Raw genomic sequence first — 11554 nt, forward strand, 5'->3', positions numbered from 1 at the left:
TTGTCAATGATGGTACAAAGCAGAAGCAGTGTCTATTATGCTTCTAAAAAAGTGGTTTTTTTTTTCTTTCAAAAGCATAGTGAACAGTGTCAATTTAATGAAATTTTCAAATAATAAGTATACCCCCACATATTTTGCAAAATTACAATATTTGCTCTTGCATTATTCTCTTTGGCAATTATAAAATCACATCCAATACCATATTATTTTTAGTCATATAACATATTCACAACAATTTTATATAAAAGTTTACTAAACACTTAGACAATGTTATGGTTTTTTTTGTTAAAAGCACTTTTACAAAAAAAAAAAAAAATACTTATCAAACACTCAACAAGTTTATTTTACAACTGTTTATTCTCATAGCACATCAAAAATAGTTTTTTTTTTAAGCACATTAATACTAAACTAGCTCAACATCTGCTAGAGAGGTTGGATTTGTTGCTTAATTATGTCAAACAAAAGTTATATGATGTAAATTAAAAACTGAGATAGACATGCCTACAATTATGCTAAATTAAGTGTCACCGTTACAAATAATTATCATTTTGGAGTCCTAAACAACTCAGGGACATAATCGGTATTTGAAAAGCTCATCTGAAGAATTAGGCGGACTCATCATTTTGAAAAATTAAAATTTGCTTAGTTGGAATAAAAGTAATGAATCTAAATCATAAGCAAAGTGTGTTGGACTAAACCTAATAACTAACTAAATTTTTGGAGTTATCTCTTCTATTAAATATAAATTTGGATTCTCCCCTTCTCTTCTTGTTATATTAAATCCTACACAGCATTGCATCATTTATGTTTGCATGTCGGGAAGTGTTAATCAACGATCATATAATTTTAACGTCGACCATTGTTAGAAACTTCTTGATAGACTTATTTGATATGCTTTTGTACACGTAGGAAATGTGTTTTTATGTCCATTTGTCATGCACGTACTAGCTCCACATGGCGAACCAAAGGGTTTACATGTGGCAAGATTAAACGATGTACACGTACGACCACAGTCCTATTTTGAGAGAAACTATTTTTACGACTCAAAATGAACCTTGAGATCACCAGATGGCTTAAGGAAAAGTCTTAGCTTCGCGTGAAGTATGAATTTCCCTAGGCTACGTACGTTGACAGAGGAAACTTAACTATAGGGATCGGAGACACACTTCGTCACTTCAAAAAAAACTAGGGGCTCGTGTTTAATTTGCTAAGAAAATGTTTAATACAAATGCAGCTTAACAATTGTTCAAGTTAAGTTAATTACACAAAGCTTATTGTTACTACCCATTTCCATATATATAATTACACTGATCAAACTAACTCCCATCCAAGGAAGTGTTTCTTTTTTTCTTTTCTTTTATTTTTGAAAAAGAAAAGAAAAGAACATATCCTAGGAAATAGGAACCTAAAAATACGTACATACACACACTATACGCGTAACTAATTTGCCAGAGTCTTCCGCGTCTTTACATATAACATATTCTAGGAAATGGAAGCCTAAAAATACGTACATACATGCACTAGTTTCTCTTAGTCGTCTTTACCTATAAAACTCAAGGGTAGATACGAGGTAGAAGATACTCGTTGAAGAAGCGTTTCTTTTCTCATTTACACAGTCATCTTTGAGTTGAGAGGAAGGAAAACAAGAGAAACTAAGGAGAAAAAGAAAAGGATGGGAGAGAATTCGGAGACTACCGATGAACCGAGGATATCGATGCGTCGGGTAGACTCACTCAATTTGGAGGCTGGAAAAGTTTCCATGCCTAATCATCATGGCTCAAACGTACGTTTATATTCCAACCCTAAACCACTAATTCTTTTTAATTGTCACAGAGACTGGATATTTATTTTTCATTGTATGTAGGTTTTAATCTGTCAACTTTTTGTTTCTTTTTTCATTTTCAGATGAGTTGGAAGACAACGATCAGTTTAGCATTCCAGAGCATAGGGATAGTGTATGGGGACATCGGGACATCTCCCCTCTATGTATTCTCAAGCACTTTTCCTAATGGTATTGACCACAAGGATGACATTCTGGGGGTGTTGTCTCTCATCATCTATACCATATTGCTCGTACCCTTGGTTAAGTATGTCTTCATCGTCTTGTGGGCTAATGATAATGGTGAAGGTACGTGTGATATTTAATTAAGTTAATTCAATTACTTCTTTCGTTCTTTTAGGTTATAGCTTAGATTCTAGCAACCTAATTCCAACAATATCAAATTGTTTTAGGCATTTACAACAATATCAAAGGTTTAATTATTTATAGTTCGGATTGTAAACATACTATCTCATTTTATTTTATGTTCCAACAATCGGAACCGTCCATTAACTTTTTTTCACATGAACTAATTATCATGTATATTGATTTATAGGGGGAACATTTGCGTTGTATTCATTGATATGCCGATCTGCGAAGGTGAGCTTAATTCCAAATACGCAGCCAGAAGACAGAGAGCTATCCAACTACAAACTTGAAATTTCATCGGAGTTAAAAAGGTCCCAAGCGATAAAAAAGAAGCTTGAGAATAGTAAATATGCTAAATATACACTTTTCTTTGTCACCATTATGGGAACTTCCATGGTGATTGGAGATGGGGTTCTTACTCCATGCATTTCAGGTAACTAACTATTACTACTTTAATCAGTGGCACACATTCTCTTAGAATTATTTACTGTGCTATTTATGGAATAAATAATTAATTCCTACACCCTTATTTAGTGTGCTATTCAAGATTTAACAAAAGTGTTAAATTTGTGTGCAGTTCTTTCTGCAGTGAGCGGGATCAAGTCACTAGGCGCAAGTATGCATGTTTTAACTATTTCTTACATATGCTACAAGTTAATTAAATCTTAATAACGATAGGACTATGCATATATAGTTTTATTTATCAACGTTGAAATTTGACGAAAAATTTATCGATCCCAGATGCTGTTGTGGGGATTTCGGTAGCAATCTTGATCGGTCTCTTCGCTGTTCAACAATTTGGTACTGATAAAGTGGGCTTCACCTTTGCTCCTATTATCTTGTTGTGGTTCGCGTTCATCAGTGGCATCGGTCTTTACAACTTAATCGTACATGACGTTACTGTCTTACGTGCTTTCAATCCAGCTTACTTCATTTACTACTTCCATAGAAATGGAAAAAAGGCATGGATTTCCCTTGGGGGAGTAGTGCTCTGCATTACTGGTAAATTAACCAACGTTTGTATTTTAATACCATATGATATTTCCCTATGAATCGTTTATATATATGTCCGTTAGCAATTGCTAATTGTAGTGACATAAATTAACTAGGGACCGAGGCCATGTTTGCTGATCTGGGTCACTTCAGTGTTCGAGCAATCCAAGTAAGTAATAATTTAAGAAAATGCATGCATTAATTTTTATACTTCAAAAACGCATCACCCTTATCAGCATTACTTGAATTTTAAACGATCGTTTAGTACTGCTGCTAATGGAAATATTAATGTCTTCTTGTAGCTTAGTTTCACTTGCTGCACATTTCCCGCATTACTTTTTGCATATTTTGGGCAAGCAGCATTTCTCACCAAGTACCCGGACAAAGTGTCAGATACCTTCTACGCTTCAATTCCACGTGCGTTCTCATGATTTCTCATTAAGGCAATTTATACGAGTAATATTGTTTGTACCATATTTACTAAACTGACCACTCAGTTAGTAATTTTGATACAAATAATTTGTCTGAACCGCACATAGTACACGTAATTATGTGTTTAATAATCAATTAATTAGTGCATAATATATATCTATATCGATGTTTACATACGTGTGTATTCATGTGCATACAGACGTTATCTACTGGCCAACATTTGTGGTGGCCGTTTTAGCTGCCATTATTGCCAGTCAAGCTCTGATAACGGGGACATTTTCAATTATCTCCCAGTCCCTAAGTACGGGTTCTTTCCCTCGAGTAAAGATTGTTCACACCTCAGCAAAGAACGAGGGTCAAGTCTACATACCCGAGATTAACTACATACTTATGATTTTTTGTGTCATCATCACTGTGGCCTTCAAGACCACAGAGAAAATTGGCAATGCATATGGAATTGCGGTGGTTAGTGTGATGCTGATCACAACATGCATGCTCACTTTAATCATGCTAGTCATATGGAAGACAAGCATATTCTTGATTGCTATTTTCTTCGTGGTGTTCATTTTGATCGAAGGGGTTTATTTTTCTTCGGTTCTATTCAAGTTCATCGAAGGTGGTTACCTTCCGCTGTGCTTCGCCGCATTCCTAATGATGATTATGACGATCTGGCATTATGTGCACAAACAAAGTTACATTTATGAGCTCAACAACAAGGTGTCTAGTGAGTACATGAAGAAACTGGCCACTAACCCTGACATTAACCGCGTCCCAGGAATAGGGCTTTTGTATTCAGAACTTGTTCAAGGAATGCCTCCTATATTTGCTCATTTAGTTGCCAATATACCCTCAGTGCATTCAGTTGTGGTTGTTGTGACGATTAAGCCCCTGCCCGTGAGCAAAGTGTTGTTGGAGGAGAGGTTTTTGTTTCGACAGTTGGAGCCCAGAGGATACAGGATCTTCCGCTGTGTGGTGCGCTACGGTTACAACGATATAGTTGAGGATCCTGTGGAGTTTGAGAAGCAGCTGGTTGAGAATTTAAAAGATTTTATTCGCAATCAACAGATGTTAGCAGAAGATCAAGCTGCAACGGATAGCCAGAACACTCGGGCAACGGCTGACGAGGAAATTGAGTTTGTGCAAGAGGCAATGGACAAAAGTATTGTGTATCTGATGGGAGAGACACAAGTGGTGGCAGGAGAGAAATCTTCCTGGTTCAAAAAGATTGTTGTCAACTACGTGTACGATTTCTTGAAGAAAAACTTTAGGCAAGCTGATAGCTTGATGGCAATTCCAAAGACCAGGCTTGTTAGGGTTGGAATGACCTATGAGATATAATAGGCTACTCGGCGTGTTTCTAAATGCTACCGGCCTTCGCACTTCACCTGCCACTTTCTACTTCCCGTTCCTTTTTTGCTTATATGTACACCCTAGATAAACACTTACAACTAAACATTAGTTTATTTTTCGCCCAATAAAATTTAACATAAGTCTATCGATCGAAACCTTAGTTTTTTTAATGTTTTGTTCCCTCATTTTTAAAAATTACTTTTGTTCCCAAGCATTTTCATTATTAAAAGTGTTTCTATTTACAGCACATCAATATTTTTAATAATAATATATGTGTTTTTTAAAAGAAACACATAACAAGTAATGGAGTGCAAGAAGAAATTAACTTGTAGGCATTGTTCTAAAAAGCATCCTAGGCAGTGCCAAGGCGCTAGGCGGAGGCCAAATGCCCCGGTTAGAGGCTAGGCCTTTAAAAAATCGGTGAAGCTTCTAGGCGGCAATTAGATGCTTGCCTAGGCAGTCTTGGCGGCTCTAGACGGTTCTTTTTTTTTTTTTTTTTTTTTGGGGGGTTAAAGGTTTGAAGATAATTTTCTTGTAAAATAACTCTAGACTTTCTTTCTTGTAAAGTAACTTTGACTACATATTTCATTTTATGTACTTAATCAATTGTAGACACTTATTTAGATGTTGTTATTGTTATATAATGAATTAAATTAAATTAAAAAATTTGCCTAGGTCTCTGCCCACCATCTCACTGGCACATTTTTAAAAGTTACATACAGAAATAAACTTAGAAGTTACATATAGAAATAACATTCATAAAAAATAAACTCAGAACTAAATTTGGAGGTCAATCTCAACTTTAAATTTCATCTAGCTAGCTAGTAGCTAGTCGTCATTTTTGAATTTTCAAAGGGACACTTTGGATGCGGTCTCTAACTACCAATGTTCTTTGACTAAAACCTTTGTGGCTTTTAGCTTTTAATCGTAGTCCCTAACATAAATGTAATAATATATTTCCATGTAGGTTATTATATTTTTAAATTAAATATGAAATTTGTAGTTATTTATATTAATGAGATTTTAAATAAAACCCATAATTTATGGGATTAAAAATATTAAAGATGAACTATACTCTCCAATATATTTGTACACACACACACACACACACACACACACACACACACACACACACAAAACACATGAGTACGTTCGTCAAAACTAACCAAAAAATAATTGTACCAAAACATGAGTACATTTTTCAAAAACACACAAAAAAAAAAGAAAAAAAAAAAGAAGAAGAAAATTATTAAATTTCTTCTATTAAACTGGACATGGATATATTCTCAAATCAACGAAATAGAATGTACCCATATAAGTTTAAAATATGGATTAGAGAAAAGCTTGAATGAATTTTATATAAAAAATGGGTACATTTTATATTAAAAAAGGGTACATTTTTCATATAACAAATTGGTATATTTTAAGAATGGGAACATATAGGTACAAACTTATTTTAATTTTATTTTTTATATTTTGAAATGTTTGAATTGAAAATTAATTAGGAGTTTAATAAGGGTGTGAGTATTAAAACTCTAAATCCATTACTAATTTTTATTATAAAAATTATGTAACTTACATGTCATTATTAATATATTAATGATAGGGATTTTGATCAAAATCTAAAAACTCATAAAGTCTTGGTCAATGAACAATAAAAATTAGGGACCGGATACTGATTTTGCTATTTTAAGAAGAATGAGGAATATAAGAAGAAGAAAAAACTATATAAGTGGCCACTTTTATACACCCTTAAACCTCACTTGTCCACCACCTTGCAACCACTAGTATTCTCACATGTCCTTCACAACACTACTGCTTTTAGTCTAAAAAGTTTTAAGGTTTAACTTGGATAAAAAGTTAATTTTGGAGATTTAGAGCTTCGGAAATGACTGTTAGTAAAATTATAAACATGTATTGCAATATACTTGTCCATGTCATCTCTCAATGCTAATGACCTAACAGGTGGCCAATTTTCAAAATATCATGTAGTTATTTGAAATGTTTACTAAAAAAATAGAAACAACTTAAAAGCACTCTTCAAAATTGGATAGTATCTCTACCTAAACCTTATTAACAACTTAATTGCATAAGATGAACAGAATTCAGAATGTGTTAGGTAAATCGTATAATTGAAAATGAAAGGGATTTTCTTCAAAAAATAAAATAAAATAAAAGGGACTCCTCATGGTTTATTATTAGTCATTTTTATTTACAAAATATGGCTTTGTTAAATTAAACAATCACATTGTTGTCTCAAGTGTTGCGTCGGACCTGCCGGAATAAAAAAATCAAATATTTATTTTAGAAGTCAACTCTTTTTTTGGGTTCGTGAAAGATACGAAGTCAACTCTATTATCGAGCCCCGACCCGACAAAGTGATTAGCAGTGATAGGAGTTGATGCAAAATATAATGACAAAAATAGCCTAAAATGATGAAGCAAAGTCAAATATATTTGTTTTAATCAGCTTGAAGGCCAACTAGTATGATACTTAAGTAAAAAAGTATCAATATTCGACAAAAAAAAGGTAAAAGATTATTAATACATAAGCACTCAAATTGCGCACGCTTGTGCCTTGCTTCTCGGCAAAGCTAACTGAGTATAAGGTATTTTAAATAGTAAATTAGAAAGAAAAAAACAATCTTGATAATTGTAAGTTTTATAGGAAAACGCTACAAGGTTTTTTGTATTATTAATTAAAAGGAAAGGGTTTGAACCTACTACAATTGTTTAAGGAATGAAGAGTTTCGAACTCGGGATATTGGGGTGGAAATTCAAGACTCTATCCACTAGAATATTTGACCACATATGCTGCAAGAGCTCAATTGGTGAGAAAACTCCTCATTTATCCACTTGTCATGGTCTAATTATGAAATTCTTTAATGATACACAGTAGGTTGAGTTTTTCTCTTAAGTATTTATTTGAAGTGTTTTATCTAAATTATGATGTTATGAAGCACTTATATATGAAAACTAAAAATTTGAATGATGCTAAACCTACTAGTTATATGAAAAAGAAAGGGATCTTTTGATATAGGCGCCTCACTTTTGAATTTCTAGACTTCACATTTATGCCTTTTAGAGATTTGATTAAACTCTTTTATTTTATAATTTTGGTGCTTTATGTATGAGAATTAATTATTTCCTGTACCTCCCTAAAATCTCACGCAAAAAAGAAGCACACATCACAACTAATTTCCCATAATCTAGCCATTTGATTATCATCTCTTCCTTTAGAGATAATTGTAAAAAAATAAAGGAAAAGGTCAGCACTGGGTTAGATTGGAGAAATTTTTGGGTGTTCCGGGTACACCAAAAAAATTTGGTGTACCCTCACTCATAATGGTGGACCCTACCCTCACTTTTTTTTCAATAAAATAATAAAATCAAATTTTAATGAGTGTGGGTACACCAAAATTTTTTGGTGTACCCGGAACACCTAAAAATTTTCCGTTAGATTGGGCAGTTGCTAATATGAGGACGTCACCTAGACAGAGTTACAACAGTGACCTGTTTGTAGGTTAAGTTGGTGCTCTTTGAAACCAAATTGCAAATATATTGTAGCTAATAATAGTTTGGAGAGTTTTTTTTTTTTTTTTTTTTTAAACAAAAAGTTTAGGGTGAGATTGACTACTTTCACCATCAGCATCATATGACATACTCACAATCTCAAACCGAAAAGACTTATGAGTTTATTTCTAGCTTATGTTTCTATTTTCTGAAATTGCTTATAGAAAAATAATAATAATAATTTGCTAATTCTTCTTTTTATGTTGTTATGTTAATAATTTTTTCCGCATTTTCTTCTTTGAACTTAAGAAAGGGTCATCAATTGTGAGGCTAAGCTCATTGTGATGCAAAGTCCATTCCCCTCATCTTAAACTGCCACGCCCCGATCTCGATGTTCGTGGGACATCGGAATGGTCACGTGCTGGCTTTCGTCACCCTCGGGTGTCGGCCAGGAAGTGCCTATCCTGGTGTTCGAGGAATATCGGGATCGGGGCATGATAATCAACTTCTCGTAAAACGTTTACAAAACGTATTCAGTAAATCATGCTATACTGAGCTTATTTTGGAATACCTTATTTTCTATTAAACCCATGTTCTTGTAGGGTATCTGATGGATGACGATATACTATTTAGAACATGTTTTCACACACTTCTTTATAGTATAGATGATGGATGACTTTATACTATGAAGATGCTTTTGTGATATATGTACCTATATTTGGAAAGACTATATTCAATGTTTTTGTTCGTATCTGGTGGTTACTATATGCCTGTTTGATAAATGATATATATGCCTGTTTGGCAAATGATACTGTTATGCTTGTTTGGCAAATGATATATATGCATGTTTGGCAAATGATACTATTATGCATGTTTGGCAAGTGATATATATGCTTGTTTGGCAAATGAAGTGTTATGAAGGAAACGTTCCAAACGATGAGATATTGATACTAATACCACTAGTTAGCACACTATACACGGCATATGTTTTATGAAAGGTATTATGGCATGCTAAGGTTTTCGGAAAAACCTATTACATATTAGACTATTGATGTTTTCATAAAACTTTGGGGGTTAGTATGTTGATAACTGTTTCAGTATTTTATATATATATATATATATATATATATATATATATCAACTTGGTCCACTCATGTTTGTTTTGCGCCCCCTCAGGATTTAGATTCGAGGAGTACGATCCCCGCGTCAAGACACTTCCGCATCAGCATCTTTGAGTCCTCTTGGTATAGGACCCATTCCTTATTCATTCAATTTTTATATTATTTCTTATAGTGTTCTAGATTAGATGTGTGTTCTGAACACGTTCCTTAATTGCATATTCATTATATTTAAATTTATAAGTCTTATTTAGTTCTTATTCTCAGCATTTGCATTCAATAAATGACTTTCGTCACCCTCAGGTATCAGCCAGCATGTGACCATTCCGATGTCCCACGGACATCGGGATCAGACCTTGTCATAAACTATCTCCAACCTTTAGGGATAAAGGTTAAAAATTTAAGCTAGAAAATTTTAAGTTATAACCCATAAACTATTTTTCTCCTCCAACTCTTGCGGCTTAATTGCTTAATAGTTGAAAGAGTTCTTTTCTTTTTCTTTTTTTAAACAAAAAGTTTAGGGTGAGATTGACTACTTTCACCATCAGCGTCATGGCATACTCACAATCTCAAATCGAAAAGACTTATGAGTTTATTCTAGCTTATGTTTCTATTTTCTGAAATTGCTTATAGGAAAAAAAAAATTGCTAATTCTTCTTTTTATGTTGTTATGTTAATAATTTATTCCGCATTTTCTTCTTTGAACTTAAGAAAGGTCATCAATTGTGAGACTAAGCTCATTATGAGGCAAAGTTCATCCCCCTCTTTTTAAATTATCTCCAACCTTTAAGGATAAAGCTTAAAAATTAAATCTAGAAAATTTTAAGTCATTGTGAGGCAATTAGCCAAATTGCCCTTTTCAACAAAAAAAAAAAAAAAAAAAAAACTAGTTAATTTAGTGGTACTTCTTTTTGAATAGTGTAAGAGGCTCAAGTTCGAATACCGTTAGTTATATATTTATAGAGAAAGATTAAAGGGAATTTTTTTGTTAAAGGCCTTGATTATGGTGCCATCAGAGTATAATACCTCTCGATCAATCAAGAGAAAGACTTATATGATATGAGTTTACCGCCACAGTGGCATTCATTGTCAATAAAATAAAATGTATAAATTTTTATCCTCATATTTTTATTTCTTTAGCACAAAATACCATGCAACGGTCTACCCGTACCATTAAGTTGTTCGCCTCAACCAAAAGTTCAACACCTTTAAAGCTTAAGCTTGTAGGAGCATTTTTACTCTAGTCGTAAGTCCGAGTTCAGTTTTTCACTCCTCCGACATCACTCATGTAAAAAAATGACTTGACACTTGACAGCCAATCATGCGGGACGCCTATAGTATTCAGAACTGAAAAATATTAGACACTAAAAAAATTAATAATTAAAGTCACAAGCATTACGGTCTCAATGATATTTATCTTCACTTATCTATAAAATTTATAATAATAAAAATATGTTATTCGTAAGTACTAAGAAGTGAGAAGGTGCATCAATGAAGATTTACGACCTCGCCAATTACTAGGGATTCAATATTAGTAATCTTTGCAAATCCTCGCGAAGGCATTACCTCCAATCACAAGGGACGTCAAACAAAGGTTACGGCGTTATGTGACAGATTTGGATCCCATCTAAATTCAAATTGTGGGGATTTTAGGGATCTTCATACCTAACCATTTATTGTACATTGTGCGGCCATAAAACGTTTTGAATTTTTTATTTAAAATTAAACACAAATAGTACTAATGAAAACTGACCGTACGATGTACAATAAACAGTCATAATGTGAGGATTCCTAAGATTCTCACAAAAAAAATCCAAGAAGGATCCTCATCCTTATGTGACATGTCCCCTGCTCCTTCATAATCTCATTTCTTTTGTTTTTGTATTTTTTCCACAATGACCCTTCATGTACTGTGAATTGAAAAATTGCATATTTATTTATTTTGTTGAAAAAACTGCATA

The 11554-nt window shown here is 33.3% G+C and overlaps 1 protein-coding gene across 1 annotated transcript; it reads left to right on the forward strand.

Annotated features, from left to right (window-relative positions):
- The first annotated feature begins 1643 nt into the window (after positions 1-1643).
- Positions 1644-5157, forward strand: LOC103944745 (potassium transporter 5-like). The gene is made up of 8 exons (XM_009355218.3): positions 1644-1783; positions 1906-2128; positions 2376-2621; positions 2766-2804; positions 2930-3190; positions 3298-3350; positions 3484-3598; positions 3813-5157. Exons 1-8 carry the CDS (start codon positions 1673-1675, stop codon positions 4949-4951), a joined length of 2187 nt encoding a protein of 728 aa, XP_009353493.2. The 5' UTR covers positions 1644-1672; the 3' UTR covers positions 4952-5157.
- The last annotated feature ends 6397 nt before the right edge of the window (positions 5158-11554 follow it).

Source organism: the organism of the source record quoted next, unplaced genomic scaffold, assembly GCF_019419815.1.
Source record: "Pyrus x bretschneideri cultivar Hongxiangsu unplaced genomic scaffold, Pyrus_bretschneideri_v1 Contig6, whole genome shotgun sequence".
Taxonomy (NCBI): Eukaryota; Viridiplantae; Streptophyta; class Magnoliopsida; order Rosales; family Rosaceae; genus Pyrus; species Pyrus x bretschneideri.